The sequence below is a fragment of the Anomalospiza imberbis genome, chromosome 23 (assembly GCF_031753505.1).
Source record: "Anomalospiza imberbis isolate Cuckoo-Finch-1a 21T00152 chromosome 23, ASM3175350v1, whole genome shotgun sequence".
Classification (NCBI taxonomy): Eukaryota; Metazoa; Chordata; class Aves; order Passeriformes; family Viduidae; genus Anomalospiza; species Anomalospiza imberbis.
The window spans coordinates 1,576,868-1,600,656 of record NC_089703.1 but is presented as its reverse complement, the minus strand read 5'-3'; the positions used below and the strand labels follow the sequence as shown (position 1 = coordinate 1,600,656).

At 56.1% G+C, this 23,789-nt stretch overlaps 1 protein-coding gene across 1 annotated transcript in view; it reads left to right on the top strand.

Annotated features, from left to right (window-relative positions):
• Window positions 1-313: 313 nt before the first annotated feature.
• The window catches only part of PAX7 (paired box 7), a 113,913-nt gene continuing 90,437 nt past the window's right edge, over window positions 314-23,789 (top strand). The window contains 6 exon segments of the mRNA XM_068171777.1: window positions 314-842; window positions 1,010-1,212; window positions 3,383-3,618; window positions 4,214-4,343; window positions 5,324-5,415; window positions 5,417-5,453. Of these exon segments, the coding sequence (XP_068027878.1) occupies window positions 1,128-1,212; window positions 3,383-3,618; window positions 4,214-4,343; window positions 5,324-5,415; window positions 5,417-5,453 (580 nt within the window). The 5' untranslated portion in view covers window positions 314-842; window positions 1,010-1,127.

Below are 23,789 nucleotides of genomic sequence, written 5' to 3'. Positions count from 1 at the left end.
AATGGTTACTTACTTTAATTTTACTTATTTTAATTGCTTCTAATTTTAATTTATTTTTTTTATTATTTTATTTCAATCCTGTTTTACCTTTTTTTTTTTTTTTTTTTTTCATTATTTTAGTATTTTAGTTTATTTTATTTTTCAATCCACACCGCAATTTCCCCACCACGAGCCGGGCTCAGCTCACGTCCCGCCCGCTTTTCCCCTCCTGGAATCCGCTTAGCGGGGAAAAACCCTAAAAAATAATAAAAAAAAAAACACACCAAAAATACCCCAAACACCCACAACCCCGCAATTCCTGAATTTTCCTGCTCTGGTTCACCCCAAATCTTTCCCAGCCTCTCGAGGGACACCCCAGCTTTCCATGAGGCGCCTGAGAATGACCAAAAACATCCCAAAAAAACCTCTGGGAAGGAGCGCGGGGCTCCGCTCCCATTGGTGCCGGGGCTGGGCGCGGATCCCCCTTCCCATAAAAGAAAGGAGCCGGAGCCTATCAGAGCCGGCCCGTCCTTCCCACCGCCCCAACTTCCCCGCCGGAGCAACTTCCAGCCTCCTCCTCCTCCTCCTCCTCCTCCTCCAGCGCTGCCACAACCGCGCCGCGAGGAGGAAGAACCGCAGCGCACCGAGCGAATCCGGGGGGCCGCGGCTCCCCCCGCTCTGCCCCCCGAGCCAGCCCCGAGCCAGCCCTAAACCAGCCCCGAGCCAGCCCTAAACCAGCCCTGAGCCAGCCCTAAGCCCAGCCCAGCTCCCAGGCAACTTTGGCTGTGCCTGCTCTTCCCGGGTGACATTCCAGCGGAGCGGCCGCTCGGGACACAGCCCCCAAACTTTCCCGGGAATTTCTGGTGGGTGATCCCCCCTCTATCCCCACCCGTTTCATCCCGAGCGTTTCAGCATTTTGATTTTTCCGCTGATTTTTTGAATCGTTGTCGGGTTTGGTTTTTTTTTTTTTAATTATTATTTTTTTATTTTTCTCCGCGCTCGGAGTCCAGATTTCTCCCTTGTTTTGCAGCCGCTGGAAGGGCTGGGAAGGTCGGAGGAGGCGGCCCCGCAGCCCCCCCGGTTGTGCCCGGTGTCCCCCCCAGCCCCGGTCCGCACCGGAGCCCCTTGGCCGCCGCCGCCCCCCGACCATGGCAGCGCTGCCCGGGACGGTGCCGCGGATGATGCGCCCGGCGCCGGGGCAGAACTACCCCCGCACCGGCTTCCCGCTGGAAGGTAGGTCTGGAAAACCTGGAGAAGCGCTCTGCAATCACCCGGTGGGGGGCTAGGTCTGGAAAAACGCCGCTCCTTCCCTCTGGGATTACCCGGGGGGGACTCTTAGCTCCGGAAAAACCCTTCTCCATCCCTCTGGAATAACCGGGGGTGGGGGGGTTTGGTCTGGAAAAGTCCCGCTCCATCCCTAAAAGCGCCGCTCCATCCCTCTGGAATTACCCGGGGGGAGGCTTTAGGTCTGGAAAAGCCCCGCTCCATCCCTCTGGAATAACCGGGGCGGGGGGGACTCTTAGGTCTGGAAAAGCGCCGCTCCATCCCGAAAAGCGCCGCTCCATCCCTCTGGAATCACCCGCGGGGCCCTTGGGCGGGGGTTGCGGCTGAGCTCCGCTCTCGGGGGTTTCCCTGAAATTCTCCCAACTTCTCACCCCGTACCCAGCCCCTTCTCGCCGCGCTCCCCGCGAATTGCCGGGATTTGCTTTGCTGTTTTTCCCGTGGTTCGAGCATTCCGAGTATCCCGAAGGGGTTATGGGGCAGCTTCTCCTGCTTTTGGGGTTTTTTTTTTGGGGTTTTGGGTTTGTTTTTTTTCCTGGCGGGTTGGTTTTTAACGTCCCGACAATTTCACCTCCGCGTCAAAGCGGGGGGGGGGGATGGGGGGGTGGGGAAACAACGAAACTGATGGATTTAACTTTTCGGAAGGGGAAATAGGAATAAAAACCTTGGTCCGGGGAGCAGCGGGAAGCCGGGATGATGTCCTTGGCCGGGACTCGGGAGCTGTCACCTCGCCGAGTATCACCCATCCTCCCTCCGCCGTGCCTTTGTCACGCGGGGGGCGATTATTTCCAGGCACACACGTTCCCAAAAAAAAAAAAAAAAAAAAAAAAAAAGAAAGGGAAAAAAAAAAAAAAAAAAAAGCAAATTTCTAGCCGGGACCCCTCTGGCCGCATTTATTAAAAGCGGGGAAAATTTCATCCCGCCCGTGCTCAAGTGGCGAATCGCAAACCCGCGGAAAACCACGCAGGCTGCAAAACACACAGGGCGCGGGATTTGCTGAAGTGCTTTTCTGTAGCAAATGAAGTAAAACAGACGGCAAGGGAAAGGATCAAAGGATTACAACAATATTTGCACAACATGACTGGGAATAATGAAAGGAGAGAGCGGCCGGCGCTTTTAGCGGCTCTTGAATGTAAAATTGGCCACTCGAGTGTTATCTGTCGATAATGATACATCCAGGGAGCGCCGGCCAAAGTGACTCGGAATTAGCGGTGCATGATTCTCGCTAAATCGCCAGGCAATTTCTGGAATCGACTTTTCTTTGTAGCGAGAGAGGGGAGGGGGAGGGAAAAATACATATATATTAAAAAAAAAAAAAAAAAAAGAAAAAGAACTAAAAATCCGCCCCCCTCTCCTCGCCTGGCTCTCGCCCCCTCCAGCCTCGCGCAAATTACCCAGCTGAGTTCTGCCCCCTCCCGTCCTGCCTCCCCTCCTTTTCACTTTAATTTCCAGCCTGTGAAATCGTATTAATCTGCGAGATCTGCGGCGCGAGGTGTTCGATAAATTGGGGAGGGGGCGAAGGAGCCGCCGCTGCCCCCGCGCCCGCTGAGGCGGGGCCGCGGGGTAAAATCCCCACAAACACACCCAAAAAACCACCAAAACCACCCAAAAAAAGCTCCCCGAAGGTGTTTCAGGGGTGATTTCCAAAAGTTTGTTTGAAAGCGAAGCTCTGTTAATTGAGAGGAGATTTTTTGGGGGAGAAAGTGGAAGTTTTGGGAGCGTTTTGTTGTGCGGGTTTGGATCTCTTCGCGTTTTAAACGCCTGGAATGGTTTCAGACCAAGGTGTGAAATCCCAAATCGGGACAAATTTCCAGGGATGGACACACCGGGGGTGTCTCGGGGATAGGCGCGCGGCTCGGGGGGGGATTTTTATTTTCCCACTTTCCATGGGAAAATCTCACGCGTGGTGCCGGCATAAACAAACACCGAGATGGATAAATAAACACCGGCATAAACACGGAGCGCGGGGCACAGGAGAGAGTTTCCCCCTTCTTTCAAACCTCCAAATCCCGGGAGAGAAGCGGGAGGTGCGGGGAAGGACACGCCGGATTTTCCCCCGTATTTTAACTTTTCCCCGGTGTTTTTTTTTTGGGTCTGCTTTTCCCCGCTCTGTCCCTCGCAGTGTCCACGCCGCTGGGCCAGGGCAGGGTGAACCAGCTCGGAGGGGTTTTCATCAACGGGCGCCCGCTGCCCAACCACATCCGCCACAAGATCGTGGAGATGGCGCACCACGGCATCCGGCCCTGCGTGATCTCCCGGCAGCTGCGCGTCTCCCACGGCTGCGTCTCCAAAATCCTCTGCCGCTACCAGGAGACGGGATCCATCCGGCCTGGGGCCATCGGCGGCAGCAAGCCCAGGGTGAGTGCGCTACGGGCACCGCGCCCCAAAATTCCGCCTCTTTTTGGGGGAGCAGTGCGAGCTTTCCCCGCCTTTTTTTTTTTTTTCTAGTGGGGGAAAGGATTTTGATAAAGTTGCGGTTTTTGGCCTCTGATTGGGGAGAAAGCGAGGCCCGAGCTGGAGGTGCTGAATGGATTCAAATGGTTTCTTTTTTGTGGCTTCCACGTGCAACAAGTGGTGCGCGTTGGAGCGATCCCGGCGGGGGTGTGGGGAGCAGGGAATTCGGATTCTTTGGGAATCAGAAATGCCATAAACACCCCAAAAATTGTCCTCTGCACCGCCTTCCCGGAGCTCAGGGTAATCCCACCCTGCCGGCTCTCCCGGTTCCCAGAGAACCCGCTTTTAGGATTTGGGGAGCAGGGCCTTTCGCCAGCTTCATTTCCCTCCTTTCCCTGCTCCCAATCCCCATTTTCCACCCCAAACCCCGCAGCCCGGCCGGTCAGGGCTGAGCTGCGCTGCTTCTTTTGAATTAAAAGCGCTTTCCCCCTGCTCTCCCTCCCTTCCTTCCCGTGTGGCCGCCCCGCGGGGACACCCCGGCGCCCCTTGGGCACAAAAGCAGGTCGCGACTCCCGACGTGGAGAAGAAAATCGAGGAATACAAGCGGGAGAACCCCGGGATGTTCAGCTGGGAGATCCGGGACCGGCTGCTCAAGGACGGCCACTGCGACCGCAGCACGGTGCCCTCAGGTGAGAAGGCAGCTTGGCCACACTCCCCCGCTCCGGGGAATGGTTATCCCGCGGGAAAGGTTTCCCAGAGGATCCAAACACTCTCCTGGCTTTGCTTGGATGGAGCGGGGGGGAATCATCCCGAGCAAAGCCCGGGATTGGCGGGGATTTGTGCCCCGGCGGCTGCACAACCGAACCCAAACCAAGCCCTTTTCCCACATTTTTCCAGCTCCCTGGGAAGCCGGGGGGGATGCTGGGGCAGGGGGAGACCCCCAGAGTCTCCCCCCAAATCCAGGGGGAAAGGGGAGCCCGGTTTGTCCCGCTGGGATTTGCGATGTGGGGGCTGCACAGCAACGTCCCCATGGGGGTAGAGATCCCGAGGGATCCGGACATCCAAGGGATCTGGAGATCCATGAGATCCAGAGACCCAGGAGATCCCAGGGATCCAGAGATCCATCAGACTCAGAGATCCAGGAGATCCCAGGACATTCAGAAATCCATGAGATTCAGAGATGCAGGAGATCCCAGGACATCCATTAGATCCATGGCTCCAGAGATCCACGAGGTCCTGAGATCCAGAGATCCCATGAGATCCCCAGAGGTCCACTGGGATTCAGGGATCCGTGCGATCCTGAAAGATCCCGAGATCCATGGGGAGGGGGCTGCCCCCCGAAGTTCGGCGTGGAGGGATGTGTTTGGGGTGGGGGTCTCCGCGGGGCTCTGCTCTGAGGTCCCTGCGGGTTTTGGGGCGGCTCTGTAGGACCAGAGCATGTCCGGAGCTCCATCCCGGCTTGGGAGCTGGGGGGAATCTGGGACTCGTGGGGTGACAGGGCGCGTGGTGATGGCTCGTGCCGGGCCTTTGGGACATGCCGGTGTCAGCGGATCCCGCTGTGGGAATCGCGGGGGCTCGGCAGGTGCATTCCACGGGAGGAGCGGCGTTCCCGGCTCTTTTCCCAGGCAGCTTATACTCGCCTTTCTGCCTTTGCCTGTCCGAGGTTTAGTGAGTTCGATTAGCCGCGTGCTCCGCATCAAATTCGGCAAGAAGGAGGAGGACGAGGACTGCGACAAGAAGGAGGAGGACGGCGACAAGAAGGGCCAAGCACAGCATCGACGGCATCCTGGGCGACAAAGGTACCGCGCGTCCCCGCGCCGCGCCGCACCGGGGGGGGACAGCGGGGACACGGCCCTGCCCGCCGGGGGTGGCTCCAGAGCCGCCGAGTTTGGCTCTTCCCAAAAAATCCCTGCAGGGAGGCGGGGCTGCCAGGAGGAGGAAGAGCTGTCGGCGCTTTGCTCGGGATCAATTATCCATAAAAAGGGCCGGGAATGGCCCGGAGGGGGGGAGAGGCATCTCGGAGGCCGTAAATGAATTTGTTTAAACAGATTTCGCCTAAGTGGTCCCCTGGAACCGGGGCTGACAGGTGACCGATGGCGCCGATCAATATCAATTAGGGACGAGGGGACACGGCGGGGGGGGGGTTCCCCGGAGCGGCGCTGCACCCCCCAATTATCCTGGGAAAAATTACCCAGGGAAAACGATCCAGGAGAAACCATCCAGGGGAAATGATCCAGGGAAAATGATCCCGGCGCAGGCGGGGAAAGGCTCCGAGCCAGGCCGGTGGCCGGGCTCTGTTATCGCCTCCCAAACGCGGCGTTTTCTCCCGCTGGCAGGAAAATTCCAACTTTTCCCAGCTGGGAATGCGGGGTTGGGGGTGGGAACTGAAGTGAGGGCAGCGCCGTGGTTCCAAAAAAAAAAAAAACAAAAAAAGTGGGATTTTGAGGGAGCATCCGTGAGATCCGTCAGGGTGAAAGGGGGAGTTGGAGCAGCTCGGTTCGGGCACAAAACGATCGCCTTTTTTTTGGAGGGAAAGGCGATTTTTTTTGGGGAAACCGCCGATTTTTTGGGGGGAAACCGGCGATTTTGGGAGTCCCGGGCAGAGGGGAGTTGGGATTTTCTGGTTTTCTCCGGAACTGGTGCAAAGCGAGGACGGGCTGGGTTTGAGCCGGCGTTGGGATTTTGGGGAATTTGTGGCATCACCGCTGCCGGGGTGAGAGGGATTCTCCCCAGTCCCAAATTTCTCCCAGTTTGGGACACGTGGGGGGAATTTTGAGGCAGAAAAGGCTCCCTCGAGCCCCCATCACGGGAGTTGGAAATGAAGGTGACAAAAGGGATTTTACTTGGATTTTTTTTTTTTTAAGGATCCGATCCTTCCCCCCCCCACCTCTTTTCCCAACCTTGAGGATGAACTTCACTTACAAAGACCTTGGAGTCTATTGAAGCTTTATAAGGAAAAGATTCCTGACCACAAAAGCAAACAGTGGAGGAAAAAAAAAAAAAAAAAAAAAAGAATAGAAAAAAGAAAGAAAAAGGGGAAAAAAAAAGAAAGGGGGGGAAAGGGGGAAAAACCCGAGGCTGCCTTAAAAATGGAGTAAAGGGATGGGGGAGGGAGGGCGCGTCCATTCTCATTCAAAATTCCGCGAGGAGGAGAAAAACTTTTGGACAAAGGGCCGAGGACGGGAAGAAAGGGAGATAAATTATTCAAAACTCCCTGCTGTTAGATAGTTTTGTAATATTATCGGAGCGGCTGCTGCAGAAAGGCCGAGCCGTTGGACGCTGCAAAATGTTGCTGTGATTTGGGAGAGGGGCGATGCTCATTTGCAAATCGGGGCCATTGTGTCCGCCAGAAGCTCCCCCCGCTCGCTTTCGGGGTGTTTTTAATTTTATTAGAGGGAGGGAAAGGAGATTTGGGGGGGTTTAAGTTGTGTTTTCAGCCAGGCTCGCCGCTCGGAAAAATATCTTTATTTTTGAAAGCGCGGGTTGGGTTTTTTTTTTTCACCCCCGTCCTCGCGTTTTCCCCGTCGCCACCCCCAAAAGAACAGAAAAAAAAAAATTAAAAAAAAATAAGAATGAAGGAGCGGGGAGCTTTTTATCCCTGATTAGCACGCAAGAAGTGCGTGTCAAGAGGCAAAACAAAACGCTCCCTTCTGCCTTCATGGGTGAGGCCGCGGACAAATCAAACACGAGCCCCCGTTCCTGGATGAAAGGGGGCTAATTTGGGCAAATTCCCGCGGCCGGAGCCTGTGGAGCGCCGCGCTCCCTCCGAGCGCGCACAACCCCCGGCCCCGCGGAGAAATCCCAATTTCTCCGCAATTCCCGGCTTTTTACGGCCGCGCCGAGGAGAAATCCCCCCGAAAAAGCTCGTGGATTCGGGGATTTTTTGGGGTCCTGCGCATCTCCAAAAGGAGCGTCCGAAATTGCGAATTTCCCGCTGCCCCGGCGGGTTTTAACGCCTGGGAAAGTTTTAATGGCCCCAATTAAGATAATTGATGAGCCCGCTTGTAAAGCACTGGCGGGCGGCGGCTGCGCGCTGGGAAACGCCGCAGTTTCTGCACGAAAAAACCGCATTTCTGCTCGGGAAAAAACTGCATTTCTGCTCGGGAAAAAACTGCATTTCTGCACGAAAAAAACGCAGGTTCTGCTCGAAAAAAACGCAGTTTCTGCCGGAAAACACCGCGATTTACATCCCTCAATTAAAATCTCCTCAGAGCTGTTTCTCCCCCCACCCAATTCTCATTTCCAGGTGGCTCCCACCAAAACAAACCCAGCCTCGCACGGCTTGAGGAGGGAGGGGGGATTTTTTTTTCTATTTTTTTATCAATTTCTGCGCCCAACGCGACTTCTCCTTTCGAGAGCTGCGGGGAGAAAGGGGCGAAAAAACTTTGCTTTTGCTTTTTTTTTTTTTAATTTTTAATCTTTTTTTTTTTCCCCGTCGCTGCCAAGCGCTCCGTGGCGGGTTCTCCTCGCGGGGAGCCGGGGGAAGACAGCCCTAAATGCTCTCTCTTTTTAAGTGGGAAAGAAAGCTTCCACCCTGCGCCTGTTTCTTTCTATCGTCTGCTTGGCATTTAATAATGTTAAGACTTATTAGAGCTGGTAATGAAAACTGTGGCTGTTGAATAGGGAGCTGTGTTGGAGAAGGGTGTAATAGCTCCAAGGCATGCTAAGAAATGTATTTATCCCCAATCAGTACTCACTCTCTGAGTTCCCAGCACAAACGTTAAGTTGAAGGGTTTTAAGGCAGATTAAATTGAGCCTTTATTTCTTTGCACTTTCATCTTTAAACGGCTCACTCCAGCTAGCCCTGGGCGGATATTCATGAGGCTTCACTTTGGGTTTTTTTAAAATTTTTTAAAATATATGTTTATTTTATATATATATATATATATATATATATATATATATATATATATATATATATCCTTGTTAACAGCGAGTAGTTGTTACTATTTATTATTATTATTATTACTGTTATTATTATTTTGGGGTTGCTGTTATTTATTAGGGAGGGCATGCGCCGCTCTCCCCTTCGCTGGGTGGGGGGCAGGGGGGAATTTGGGCACCCCCAAATTTCTGGGGGCGCCGCTCGGGAGGGGCGGGTGGAATTAATTGACACCAGACCCCGGGGGTCCCCGGCGTGTCCCCCCAGCCCTGGCCTGTCCCCCCCGGGCAGCAGCGAGCCCTGGCGGCGCTGCCCCCCCCGGAGCCCCGCGGGGTGCGGGGGGTGCTCGCAGGGACACCCGGGTTTTATTTTTGGGGTGAAAACACGGATTTTTAGGGAATCTTCTCCTCTCTCCGCACTCTGCTCTGTGCCCCCCAAGTTTGTGCCCTCGGCTGATTTTGGGGGAGCAACGCCGGGATCGGGGTTCCGATTCTGGGGGAAAGGCGGGATCGGGGTTCCGATTTTGGGGGAAAGGCGGGATCGGGGTTCCGATTTTGGGAGAAAGGCGGGATCGGGGTTCCGATTTTGGGAGAAAGGCGGGATCGGGGTTCCGATTTTGAGGGAACAGCGGAGGGATCGGGGTTCCCTGGGGCTGGGGACAGTGCGGGAGGGGGGACAGGGACAATTCCAGCCAGGAGCTGCCAGCGCCCCTCCCACCCGGATTTTGGGGGCCCGCAGCGAGCGGGGGATGGTTCGGAGGGTCCTGCCCGATTTGAGGGAGCTCGGGAGGAGCAGAAAGAGAAGGGGGGACCCCCAGAGATGGGTAGGGGCTTTGTTCCCCGAGTCGGGAGAGGGGAGCGGGGCTGCGGGGCCGATTTATCAGCGAACAATCGGCGCGGGTTTAAAAACCAACACGCGGCTCCTCGGTAAATGTGTGTTTAGAAGCGCGGGGGGGCCGCGAGCAGACACTTCATCAAATCAAGGGATTACCAAAGGTTGGCAATCTAATCAAACAGAGCCCAGGCGGGATTTGTGAGTGTTGCGAGCGGGATCAGCTCTAATAATGGGGGGCAGGAGAAGAGATAGGGAGGTGTCAAGCAATTCATTGGCTTTAGGCTGAGTTATTCTGTGCATATTTCAGGCCGAGAGGAGAGGGAAGAGAGGGAAAGAGGAATAAAAAAAAATGCAGGGAGAAGGGAGAGGGAGAGGGAGGAGGGGGGCTGGATGCGGGCGCACACGGAGCTTACATGTCACAAAAAAAGCTGAGACAAATGAGGTACAACAATAAACACAGATAACAATTACAAAGGCAAACAGTGGCTTTTGGGAACGGGAACCTGGGCTACATAAACAAAGTCGGCAAATGTTCGCAAGATAAACTCCTGCCTAAATCGAGTGTGACGGGGAGGAGAGAAGAGAGGAGGAGAGATAAGGCTGGAGAGGGGAATAAACGGGAATCATCGAACACGAGGCGTTTGAAAAAACAAACTTGAGACAAGGATGCGGCGAGCAGGGCTCGGTTGTACGCCAGGGAGCGAAGGAATAGGGGGGAGATGTTTGAGATCCGGGGCTCGGTCGGGTTGGGTTTTTTCCCTCTTCCCCCGCTTTTTGGGGGAGAAGAAAAGGATCCATCCTGGATCCATCCCTGGGGAGGGAAGCCTCGGGGTCAGAGGCAGGTGAGGGAGCCCCGGCCGGGAGAGGAAACGCGTCCGAGACGTTTTGCTGTGGAATTTGGAGGTGATTTCATTACCTGGGGCGGGGAGGAAGCAGATTTGGGGCGAAGGGAGGAGATGGAGCCGCGATAGAGCCACGCAGGAAGGAAGCGGGGAGGTCTCGTCCTAATCCCAGGTTTGGGCCCTAATTGGGCCGGCAGGGAGGGGGCAGAGCCGGAATGAAGGCAGGAGAGGCTGAGAGGGGAACGCGTGATCCAGGGGCTGCTGCAAACAAACAGATCTCCCCCCAAAAAACCCCGCTTTTAACCCGAAATCATCTCAAGGAGCAGCCGCAGGCCGCGCTGGGTCTCGCTCTCCCGTGGAGAATTTTTCCAAGCGGGAACTGCGCGCGGGAGAGGGGAGAGACGTGTCTGCAGCGTGGTTAAAGGAATTAGATATTTACCAGTTTGAAATAAGCCTGGGTATGGGAAAAAAAAAAAAAAAAAGGAAAAAAAAGGGAGGGGGGAGAGAGAGAGAGAGCGAAGATGAGACGGGAGAACACTTCAAACGAATTCATCATCTGGAGTGGCGAAGGGGAGATTTAGAGACAGTATTGGGAAGTTATTTAGATATTAATAACATATTTTCCTGAGGCGTCAGGAGTGCCTCCATACGCACTTTTCCCTCGCAGCTATTTGGCTGGGTGAAATATGGGAGACCCAAATGTTGGGGAGAGATAACACAATCAGCCGAGCCCTGGTCCTGCGACTGCATCACGGCGTTAAACCCGGATTAACCTCCCCTTCCTCCCCCTCCCCCGCCGCCGTTTCACACCCCCCCCACTCCCCAAATTCCACCCCCACGAGAAGCTTTTTCCAAATTTTTCAGGGGAATTTCCGCGGCGGGGTTTTAAAGCACACATAACAGCGGGGAGGGACTCGCTCCGGCATTAGGGTGAAGGATCTTTGGGGAAATTGCGTTTGCCACAAAAGAGGAAAAAAGAAAAAAAAAAAAAAAACCGAATCAAGGCTCCTCTGCAGACCTGGCTTTGCGGATATTCCGTATTTATGGGCATTATTCTTAAAAAAGAAGTGGGGAAAAAAGCCCGTTTCAATCTGCTGCCAGTTTTCTCTCCTCTTCCCCACGCGGTTTCAGTCGCTCTTTAAATGAATTTTATTTTATTTTTTATTCAGTCGGAACTTCAGCCTGGTTTGGGCTCTGGGGTTTCTGAGGGGCGAGGAGCTGCTGAGAGGGTCGGGAAAGGAGGGATCCGAGCGGGGAAAGGGGAGCGGGAGCGCTGAAGGGGCAGGGCAGGGGCCAGACCCCCCCGAATTGGGCTTTTGGGGGGGCTCCTGCTCCCCTCCTGCCCCCTCATCCCAGGAAAAAGCAGGAATGAAGGAGCTGGGAAGCGCAGGTGCAGCTCCGGGAGCGAGCAGAGCTTGGGATGAGGATGCGGCTTTGCTGGGGAGAGGGAGGGTCGGGGTATCCCCCTCCCCAAAACTCCTCCTGCTCCTCCTCCTCCTCATTCCCGGCTCATCCCGAGGCTGGCGCTCGGCGGGGCCGCGCCACAAAAGGAGTTGGATGTCACTAATGCCACTTTATAAAGACATTTGTCACCCGCAGTTGGGGACAAGGGGGGAAGGAAGGGCCGGGGGGGCGCGGGGAGGGCGGGAGCCGACAGCGGAGCGGCCTTTGAGAGGGGCAGGGGATGATGGAGAGGATGATGATGGTGGTGGTGGTGGTGGTGGTGGCGATAGTTTAGGGGCTGACCCGTGCACTTGAACGGTCCTCGAGGCTGTGGGGAGGGACAGGGAGGCTGGGAGCTCCTCGGGGTGGGGCTGGGAGCTCCTCGGAGTGGGTTTGGAGCTCTTTGGAGAGGGTTTGGAGCTGTTTCTGGGGGTTTGGAGCTGTTTGGAGGGGGTTTGGAGCTCTTTGGAGAGGGTTTGGAACTTCTCGGAAGGGGCTTGGAGGTCCTCGGAGAGGGTTTGGAACTCTTCGGGGGGAGCTGCATCCCCTTGGAGGGGGTTTGGAGCTCCTCAGGGAGGGTTTGGAGCTCTCTGGGGAGGGTTGGAACTCCTCGTGGGGAGCTGCAACCCCTTGGAACTCCTCAGAAGGGATGTGGAGCTCCTCGGGAGGGTTTGGAGCTCCTCTAGCAGGCTTTGGGAGCTCCTCGCGGTAGTTTGGAGCTCCTCGGGGAGGGTTGGAGCTCCTCGGGGAGGGTTGGAGCTCCTCGGGGAGGGTTGGAGCTCCTCGGGGAGGGTTGGAGCTCCTCGTGGGGAGCTGCAGCCCCTCGGGACGCTCTGGCGAGGGGAGAGCGAGCGGGGGCTGGGAACAAAATCCCAGCGGGGAGGGAAAGCCGAGGTGGGTGAGGGAAGCAGCGGCGGGAAATTAGGAAATGGAGCCGCTGCGAGCCTTTGATCCCGGCTGCTCTCCCTTATCGGGAGCGCTCCCCCACAAAGGGAAGTTCATCACATTACAGCGGCTCGCGCCGTTAATTAGCGGCCGCGGCTCTGGCGGGACCGCGCGATCTGAGGCCGCGTTTCGTGCTTGGCTGGCTCCGGGAACGGGAGCGGGAACGAAAATGGGAACGGGAGCGGGAACGGGAGTGGGAACGGGAACGGGAAAAGAAACGGGAGCGGGAGCGGGAGCGGCTGCCGGCCGGGGGAGCGGCTCCTCCCTTGGGAACACCGCTGGGAATAGCGCTGGGGTAGCATTGGGAGAGAATTGGGATGGCAGTGGGAATAGGATTGGGATAGCAGTGGGAATAGCGTTGGGTTAACATTGGGGTAGCTTTGGGATATGACTGGGATAGCGTTGGGAATAGGATTGGGATAGCAGTGGAATATAACTGGGATAGCATTGGGATATGACTGGGATAGCATTGGGAATAGGATTGGGATAGCAGTGGAATATAACTGGGATAGCATTGGGATATAACTGGGATAGCTTTGGGATAGAATTGGGAACAGCATTAGATAGCACTGGGATATGACTGGGATAGCATTGGGAAGAGGATTGGGATATAAGTGGATATAACTGGGATAGCACTGGGAAGAGCATTGGGATAGAATTGGGAAGAGCATTGGGATAGCACTGGGATATGACTGGGATAGCATTGAGATCGCATTGGGAATAGGATTGGGATAGCACTGGCGTAACATTGGGATAAGATTGGGATAGCATTGAGATAGCATTGGGAAGAGGACTGGGATATAAGTGGAATATAACTGGGATAGCATTGGGATAGCATTGGGATTGTATTGGGATAGAATTGGGAAGAGCATTGAGATAGCACTGGGAAAAGGATTGGGATAGCACTGGGATAGCATTGGGATAAGACTGGGATAGCATTAGGGATAGCATTGGGATAGCATTTGGGATGCCATTTGGGATATCATTTGGGTTATAATTTGGAATATAATTTGGGATGTCATTTGGAATTCCTGTATCTCTGCTTCTCTGGGGTGGGGCAGGACAGGGCGGGGCAGGGCGGAGCTCGCTGGCTGAAGAAGTCCGTGGCCACCCAGAGCTTTTGGGCTCGCGGAGGTTTTGGGAGTGTGGCTTTACCCAGGGAAATGTTGGGAAAGAATTCCCAAAAAGCGCAGCCAGGTTTTCCTCGGGAGAGGGGAGGAGGCGGGGGGAGGGAGGGAAGGACGGAGCTGTGGGAACGGCCCGGCCCCGGGGGCTCCTCCGCCTCCCCCAGGCCCGCAGAGATCCCCGGGGGCTTTGGGAGCCGAGGGAAAACTGGGGTTCCACGGGGGCGGAACGGGAGTGTCCCCGCCCCATTGGGGGGGTCCCCTGCCCATAGAGGGGTCCCCTGCCCCATAAGTGCTGTCCCCTGCCCATAGAGGGTTCCCCTGCCCCATAAGGGCTGTCCCCTGCCCCATAAGGGCTGTCCCCTGCCCCATAAGTGCTGTCCCCTTCCCATAGAGGGGTCCCCTGCCCCATAAGGGCTGTCCCCTCCCAATAGGGGCTGTCACCTGCCCCATAGAGAGAGGTGTCCCCTCTCCCATAGAGAGAGGGGTGTCCCCTGTCCCTGTCCTGCCCCACAGAAGTGTCCCCTGCCCCATAGAATTGTCCTCTGTCCCATAGGGAGAGGTGTCCCCTGTCTCTGTCCTGCCCCATAGAGAGATGACCCCTGCCCCATACTGGGGTGTCCTCTGCCCTATAGAGGGCTGTCCCCTGTCCCATATGGGGTGTCCCCTGCCCCACTGGGCTCGTCCCGCTGCCCCACAAGCTGATGCTCCCTTGCCCCACTGAGTGCTCGTCCTTTGCCCCAAAAGGATCCTCCTGTGCCCCACGGAGGGATTCTGCTTTGGCCCTCCAAGAACAGGCCCTGATCCCAAAGGGCGCTCCTCGATCCCAAAGGGCGCTCCTCGATCCCAAAGGGCTCCTCGATCCCAAAGGACGCTCCTTGATCCCAAAGGACACTCCGTGATCCCAAAGGACACTCCCTGATCCCAAAGGGCGCTCCTCGATCCCAAAGGGCTCCTCGATCCCTAAGGATGCTCCTTGATCCCAAAGGACACTCCCTGATCCCAAAGGACACTCCCTGATCCCAAAGGGTGCTCCTCGATCCCAAAGGGCTCCTCGATCCCTAAGGATGCTCCTTGATCCCAAAGGGCACTCCCTGATCCCAAAGGGCGCTCCGTCTCCCCAGGGATGTTTCCGGGGGGCTCTGTGCTATTTTTAACCCCCCTTCCCTCCCCCTTCCTGCTGCCCCCTGCCCCGGCTGAGGGAGGAAAAGGAAAAGGAAAAGGAAAAGGAAAAGGAAAAGGAAAAGGAAAAGGAAAAGGAAAAGGAAAAGGAAAAGGAAAAGGAAAAGGAAAAGGAAAAGGAAAAGGAAAAGGCCTTCTTGGTTTTCCCCGCGCTCCCCTCGGGGGTTTTTGCTGCTAAAATTGGAAGGAGCCCCCGGCTGACCCCGGGCAGCACTGCCCGGCCCCGGGGGAGCCCCGGCCCCGACCCTCAGAGCTGCCTTTGTCCCCAGCCCCGGATCAAAGCGACCCGGGGACATCTCCGGGCGAGGGGGCGGGGGTGGAACTGCCGTGCCCAAACCCGAGGGGGAAAAAAAGCGATTTTCCGATTTTCCAAACCGCCCCGGCCCCGCTGCCCTCTCCAGCTCGCCAGGGCAGGGCGACCCCGGCCTTTATTTAATTTATTTCATTTATTTTTATTCCCGCGGCCAGGACGCGCCGATTTGCATTTTTATTGGGAATTAAGGGGCGAAAGTTGATTCCAGCAGCCGTTTTTGGAGCGGCTCCTTTCGGAGAGGAGCTGGAAGCAGCTGGGTGGTGCCGGGCTGGCTCAGAGTTGGGAGAAAGCTCCTGAAAGCACCCGGGAACCCCCGCAGCTCCGCAGGGACAGCCAGGGTTTTGCTTTTTCCCGGAGAAAAATCCACCCGCGCGTGTTTGCTTCAATCGCGATTAATTGGCGGGGGGTGTGTTGGCGTTTTTTAAAGGCAGGAAGGAGAAAGTGGGGGTGCAAAGGACACCTCGGTGTCGGGGGACACCCAAGGGACACCCAGGGGACAGCGATGTTTCAATCGGGCCCTGCACATGGGACGGGGACAAGAAAACGCCGCTGCCCTGAAGGGCCCGGGGGTGCCTCAATTAATGACCACCAACCTCTGCACGGCCCTAAATGATCCGGGGAGCGCTGCCGTGCTGATTTTAGGGATATTTCTATTTATTTATACATTTTTATCTCGCCTTCAGCGCCAGGCTGGCGTTTTCCAGAGAGATTCGTGATTTTTTTTTCCCCGTGCGGCGACTTAATTATTTTGAAATTCCGTCCCCACTCCCGCAGAAGATGCTGTTTGATGCTGAAAAGCAGCAAATTGAGCTATTTGAAGCTTTTTTCCCCCCTTTCCTTCCCTGGGAATGCGGATATTTGGGCTGTACCTGGCTGCTCCGTTGCTTTTTTTCCCGGAGTTTTTTTCCCTTAATCTCCTTCCAGCCGCAAACCCTCCCCCGCGCGGGGCTCGCTGCGCTCGCAGCGGGATCGCGGCGATTTCCACGCCCGAAAACTTCAGCAAAAGGAGGAGGAAAGTTTGCAGGCTTTGACAGGCGGTTTGTTGTGCCGGTTTGTTGTTGGTTTCTTTTTTTGGTTGTTTAAATAAACAAACCCAACCAGGCGGTTTTTGCCATCCCAAATTCACCGCGGGGGGGTTGGAAAGACGACGAAGAGCCGGCGCAACCTCGGGTGGTGAAACCCAAGGGATGTTTTTTTGGAGGAAAATGATATAAAAATAACTCAAAAGTAGCTCCCAAATCTCCGCCATTCCCGAGGGAAAACGCTCCCAGGTTCACGGAGCAGGGAGGGAGAAATTCCCCAATTTTTGCGCGGCTCGGCCGAGCCCTGCCAGGGAGGAAAGCGGGGATTCCTCGCTTGGGATCAGCCCCAAGGGATAAAACAACGCCAGCGCCGGGCTCAGGGCTCAACCGCGGGGAGCCAAAACAACCCCCGCACCGCCAAATCCGCAGGGAACCCCAAATATTGGGGTGATTTTTCCCCCTGCCCGGGTGGGAAGGGAAAAAGCGGAGCCGCAGCCTCGCTCCTCTGGGGCTGCCGGAGACCCGCGAGTTTTCTGGGCGATTTTAAACTTTCCCCCGGTCGAATTTGATCTTTTTTAACTCTTTTGCCTCCTCCCCTCCTCTGTCCCCTCTATTTTATTTTATTTTTTCCCCTCCCCGCTCTGTTTTCTCCCCTTAACCCCGCTCCTTTTTGTGCGCCCGCCTTTCACGGCGAGCGCGGCTTTACAGCTTGCTACACTTTCTAAGTGCCTCAATGGCCACTTTAGAAATACAAACAACTTTTAGAGATAAAATAACCAAACCAGAATGGGACTTTCAATGGGGGAATAGTTGTTGTCCTTTACCATGGAGTGTGCAGCCGCCTCTGCCTAATCCAGCTTTCATTTTCACCGACAAATGCCAAGAATCTATATCTGTCTCCCAACCCCTCGGGAGCTTGATTACACGACAAAAGGCTGCCATTATCCGCCGCAGAAAACAGGGAGGGGACACGGGGGGCTCGGGCCTCTGAGGATGAGGGCATCTCCAAACTATTGACTTAGTGGATGAAGTCAAGAGCAAACACGCTGAGATCTGAAGGGGGGGAAGGCGCTCCGGGAGCAGAGGGGGGATGCTCGGGGAAGCGACGGCGGAAAAAAGCGGCGGAAAGTCCCTGAAAGTAGCGCGGAAGGGAGGGGAGAGAGGTTGGGGAGGGTCGGATCCATCTGGGAAAGGTTTGTCTCCCTTCTCGTCTCCCTCTCTCCCTCATCCCCCGTTCATATTTAATTAAAAAAAAATCCCCCTGATGATGGCATTTAAATTTTTTAAAGATCTTCACCCGTCCCCATGGGTTATTCGGCGCTTTCCTTCCGCTGGGAGAGGGGGGGAAAAGGAGGAAAACCCCAAACCGCGCTCCTTGGGAGCGCGGGGAGGGTGCGGGAGTCCCCACCCCGCCGTCCTGCGCATGCTGTGACCCCAAGAGAGCCTCACCCCAAATTTTGGGGGGCCGGGGGAAATCCCCGCCCCATCTTCGCTGCTGGAGCACTCCCGGACCCCGATTTTGTCCCCAAACCGGGTCAAGTTCTCGGCCGCGGGGCCGCACTCACTGCAGGGGAATTGGGAATGGGAATTGGGGGTTTGGAGGGTGGGGAAGGGCTGAGACCTCCAGTGGGGCCGGCAGGGAGGAGAAGCCGCCCCACAGCGCTGTTTCCAGGCCCAACGGGGCGCTCTGGGCGCGGCTGCCCCGCTCAGCCCGGCCCGGAGCCATCCCGGCCCCGTCCGTCACCTCCCGGGGTCACCTGCGGAGAAACCCGCACCAGAGGAATCCTGCCGCCCTTAATTACTCTTTAATCAAGGCGGCCGCGAAAGAGCCGCTTTTGGGGCGAGCAGCCGCTGTCCAGCCGCTCCCCAAACCCGCTCCGGCTGGAGGGATTTAAGGGTGCTGGAGCCGGGCCGGGCCTGCGGGCAGGAGGGTCCGAGACAAAGGGAGAGGCCGGCGGGGAGGTAGGCAGAACCTGCAGGATCCGCTTGAAGCTACAAAGGAGCCTAAATTCAGCTTTTTGAGCGGAATTCATCCTGGCGGGGAGCGGGCTGGGTTTGCGGCGCTCGCATCTCCGCGCTCGGAGGATTTTCCTCCTTGCCATAAACGCAGCCGGAGAGCCGAGTTTAATTATTTCAATTATTATTTTTCTTAATCTTATTTGCGTTTCGTGATGTGGAGGGGAAGGTGCTGAACCTGCTGCTGGCAGCGGGACGCTGAGCTGGGATGGGGCCGCGGAGCTTTGGGTTTTCCACCTTTGCTTTGGGAAAAGCCGCCGCGTTCCCGGTGCCGCGGACAGTTCGGTGCCTGGCGGGGAAAGAGCAGCTGCTGCGACGGAGAATAAGTGTTAAAAGAAAAGGGGGGGAGAAAAAAAATCCTTGTAATCTTGGGACGTGTTTAATCTGCGTCTCCCCGAATCCCAAAAGGCAGCGGGCCCCGTCTCTCTGATTTATTTTTACGCTCGCCTCGTTTGCATCCCAAAGAAGTAAACTGCTATTTTTAACCGCCGGTTTAAAGCTTAATTAAAAGCCCCTAAACTGATTGTTTTGAAAATTGATTTAGAGGAATGGCCCCAGGGCTGAGACGCTATCGCAGCCAAGGCGCGGAGCTCGCTGCGGGTTTAACCCCGGAGCCGCCGGTGCGGGGGACACGCGGGGCCGAGGGGTCCCCGCGCCCTCCGAGCTCAAAAGCTCTTTGTTAGAGCCCGGCCGCAGCTCCGGCCGCTTCCCGGGGTGATGGCCTTTAATTGAATTAATTAAATTAAGGGGAACTCGGGGATGCCGCTGACACCGGAGCCCCGAGGTGCCCCCAAACCCGGCTCCGCTGGGGGGTGCTGAGAATTTTCTTGGGTGCTCGAACCCCTTCGTGCTTTGCCAAAGTCCCTTTTCCCAGCCCTGGGAAATTCCAGCCGGCCGGAATGATCCTCCGAGGGGGCTTTACCTGCTGGAAAGGGCTGGAATGGGAGCTGGAGCTGGCATCTGCAGGAGAGGGAGGGTGGGAAGGGAAGTGGCGTTCCAGCGCCGTAATTAGATGTAAACAAGAATAGAGACGGGGCTCCGTGGTCAGACATTTCGATTGTGAGGGGATTAACACCTCGGTAAACCAATAAAGGCCCCGAGAGGCTGCGGGCCAGGCAGGACCAGCCGCGGCTGACGGGCTCCCCCCGGCACGTCAGGAACCCCCCCAGAAAGCGGCCCCGACACGCGTGGGACCGCCCCCGGCAATTTGGGGAGTCCGGCTTTGAAGGTTCTTGGCAGAGGTTTGGGTTTCTGGGGGGTTCTGCTGGTCAGGGGTGATTCCCTGCCCTCCCTCGGAGTGCCCAGGGGCCTGGAATGGTTTCCCGGCACCTCTGGCCCTGTTAATTAGGGCAATAAATGAGTTAAAGAGGATCTCCCGCCGCCCGAGCGGGGCAGGACTCCCCCACCTCCACACGTGCCAGCGGGATGGTTCCTCTGGCACGAGGTTCCTGCAGCCCTTTAATTTCTCCATCCCCTCTTAATAACAGCTTAAAAATAATAAAATCCTCCGGAGCCAGCTCGAGCCAAACCCCGGCGGGCGCAGCTCCCCGGGTTCGCCTCCAACCGGGCTTTTGTGGCCGCTCCTTTCGCTCCCAGCTCGCCCCCGCTCGGCTTTTCCCCCCAGACTTGGAGCGCACGGAGGAGTTTAACCTTCGGGAAGAATAAACCTCCCCCCGCCACGGGTCCGGCTTTGAGGGGCGCGGTGCTACCTGCGAGCCCGGTTTTTGGATTTCTGCCCCGGCTTTGGGGCTGAGCGGGACCCGAAGGGCTCAGAGTCAAACCGAGTTCAATCACCCGGCTCCCCTTTGTCCCCCCCGGCCCTCCCCGGGCTTGGGGCTCGGCGGGCAGCGCCAATCTCGGCGCGCTCCGGGGCGCGGGTATTTCTTCCTCCCCGATTGCAAATAAGCGCAAGATTAGCACCAGCAGCTGTTTGGAATTGGAACAATGGAGAGACCTAGGAAGTGGCGAAATTGAAAAAGGAGAACCCCCCCCTCCCTCCCCTGCTCGCCCGGCTCAGAGTTCACCGAGTCAGACTGCCTGACTCGCCGTGACCTCCGCGGGGCTGCTCGCGCACGGGGAGCGCGGGGGGAACCGGGGGGAACGGGGGGAAAAAGGGGGCGGGGGGCGCAGCGGGCGCTTTAATGAAATTTCCTCCAGAGAAGGAGGAGGTTCCGCCAGGTTCTGGCGGCGCTGGACGCTCCCCTTCGGCCGCCAGGCTGGCTTTGGGGTTTTAGGGGATGAGTTTCCCCCCTCCCCTCCTCCTCCTCGGGGTCCCTACCGGGGGAGGCCGGGGCCGGGGGGGGGGTCTCCGTTTTGGGGCGCTGCCCCTGCACTGGCCGGGGCCGCCTTGAGAGGTTTCAATGGGATCCCCTAATGGATTTGACTCGGAAATCTCGACTTGACCAGTTTTTTCCTCTTTAAAACAAACTCATTAAACTTGTCAACACTCATTAGGGCCTTGAAGCGCTGAGCGGGAGCCGCCGGGGGCTGCCCGGGGAGGCAGCGCTGGGGAGGGGGCGGCTCGGCCCCGCTCCGAGCGGGCTCCGCGGGGAGGGAGACGGCGCTGCCAGGAAAATCAGCGCCTTAAAAGAGAAATCAAGGGAGGACAGAGGGAGCCGGCACGGGGAGGGGGCCGTGCCTTGGAAATGGGGGCGGCCCCGCGCCCCCCCTACCCCGGGCTCGGCTACAAAGGAGGCGCCGGGCGAGGGGAGGGCTCCGGAGGGGACTCGGGCTTTGGGATCTTCCCGGCGATTTGGGGGCGTTGGCGGGGGGGGGGAATGGATCCGCCGGGCAGCGATTCCTGCGAGTGTCGGGGGAAGGGGAGACGGGAGGGGGAAAGGTTAGAGGCAGCTCCCGGCCCTAAATCCCCTGGAAATGAGGCTGCTCTCCGAAATTCCTTCCCAATCCCCCTGCCCGCGATATTGGCAGAGCTGTAAAATTAGTCGGGGATCGTCTCAATTCTGCCGGCAGGACGAAAATTGCTTTGGGGTGGGGTTTGGGGGGCAATTAAATGTTGCGCACTTCCCCGTCCCTTTTCAATTGCGGTTTTGTTTGGGGTGGACTCCGATTTTTTTTTTTTTTTTTTTTTTTTTTTTTTTTTTTTTTTTTTACGGGTTTATTCTGATGCTTTTCAAGCCTCACTTCTCCTTTAAGGGGCAAAAAACCGCCACCCCCACCTCTGTTAAAAAAAAAAAAAAAAAAAAAACCTCCGAGCCCTTCTGTTCTTCCCCTCCCTGAGAATGAGAACATCAGCTATTCAAGCGTATTGATGAACTCCCCCAAAAAGTTTATTAAGAGGGGCGAAAACAAAAGGACTAAAGGCCGCAGGCAACTGGACAGACAGTTTATAAACTGAGCTGCCATTGTCCCCCCGAGGCAGATGCATGAATACCTCTGAATGGGGCCCTTTGGAGTGACAAGATCAAGCCAGACAACAGCATGGTAAAAGGAAGGAGCGCTGCTTCTCCCTCCCCGAGCCCAAAGATCTGCTCCCCCTGCTCCTGCCGCATTCACGGACATCTGCAGGGGGAGGAATAAATAGCTGCTTACAGCACCGGCGCTCGGGGGGGCTGCTGTGGCCCCCCCGGCCCGGCTCTCTGCGCCATATGCTGCGCTCGGCTCCTTCTGGGCAGCGAGCGAGCCCCACAAACCCCAAACTTCCCTTCCTTCTCTCCTTCTCCTTTCCCCGCTCCTTTTCCTTCCTTCTCTCCTTCTCCTTCCCCCTCTCCATTTCCTTCCCTCTCTCATTTTCCTTTCCCCCTCTCCCTTTTCCTTTCCCGTCTCCCTTTCCTTCACTTCTCTCCTTTTCCTTCACTTCTCTTCTTTTCCTTCCTTCTCTCCTTTTTCTTCCCCCTCTCCTTTTCCTTCATCCTGTCCATTTCCTTTCCCTCTCTCCTTTTCCTTCTTCTCTCTCCTCTTCTTTTCCCCTATTCCTTTTCCTCCCCCTTTTCCTTCCCCTCTCTCCTTCTCCTTTTCCTTCCCTCCTCTCCTTTTCCTTCCCCCTTTTCCCTTTTCCTTCCCCTCCCTCCTTTTCCTTCTCCGTCTTCCTTTTCATTTTTCTCTCTCATTTTCTTATCCCCTCTCCCTTTTCCCTTTTCCTTCCCCATGACCATTTTCATTCCCCCTTTTTCCTTCCCCTGTCCCTTTTCCTCCCCACTTTTCCCTTTTCTTTTCCCCTCTCTCACTTTTCCCCCTCTCTCTCTTTCCCTTTCCCCCTTTCCCTTTTCCCATTTCACAGTTTCTGGCCCTGCCTGTCCTGGACATCCCTCGTGGTCAATTAGGTTTGCACAGAGCAATTTCTTTTAATAGGCTTTGATGGATTTATTTTATGTTAGGATTTATTTTATTTTACTTTTCCCTCTCCTTTCCCTGGATCTCAGCCCTGTGCTGCCAGGATGAGGGAAAGGGGGGGTGGGAAACTCCCTGAGCATCTCATGGAGAGGGGCAGGGGATGGAAAACCTGGAAAAGTCCCCAAATCTGTGTCCAAACCCTGCTTGGTTCCCCTCATTTTGCCCCTCCAGACCCTGTCCCCGATGGAGGGAACAAATTTGGATGGAATTGAGCAGCTTTGGCTTCTCCCAGAAAACTCCCAGGAGCTGCGTGAGCACCTCAGACAAAATTTAATTAAATTGATTTAATTCAGACAAAAATGACCAGGCTTTGGCGGGAGAGGCGTTTTATGAGTGTTTGCAGTGGGGGGTTGCTCAGATTTGGGATTTGGGGTGGTTTTGGTGTCTGGAGAGTGGGAAAGCAGGGAAAAGGTGACTTTATCACCTTTTTGTCCCTTGGAACAACTTCCAGGGGTGCAGATCCCAAAAAACACCCAGGCAGGGAGGGAATTGTGAAGGTGAGGGCAGAGAATTCCCAGTGCAATTCCCATGGCCAAGTCCCTCAGTCCCCATGTTCCCATTCCATCCTACTGATCCCATCCCATGGATCCCATGGATCCCATTAATCCCATCCCATGGATCCCATCGATCCCATCCCATTGATCCCATCCCATGGATCCCATCCCATGGATCAGATCCTATCCAGCCCTGTTGGCACTTGGGAGGTGTCACCTCCCCATGGGGAGGGATGTTTGGGATCATTTTTTGGGACACCTCCCCACGGGGAGGAATTTTTGGGATAATTTCCCAGGGATGGATCCTCAGAGTCCTTAACCAGAGACAGCTCCGAGTGCTGTGCCTGGGGGGGTCAAGGAATGCCAAAAATCCCCAAATTCCCCCTTTTTTAGCCCCACCAGACCTGGAGCCGCTGTGCCAGGGCCCCCTTGAGGGGCTGATCCCACTCCTGACCCTCCAAACCTGGGCTTGGAACTTCCCAAAGGAGCTCCTGGAAAGGGGCCATGAGTGGGGCTGGAGCCGCAGGGGCAGAACCAATGGATTTAACAACCCAAAAAAAACCCAAAAAAACCCCCCAAAATGGCTGCTGGGAGGAGAAAAACACCCGGAAAAGGGGGAAAAACACCAACCAAAGGGAAAAATACCAACCCAAGGGGGAAAAAATGCCAGGCAAAGGGAAATGTTGGG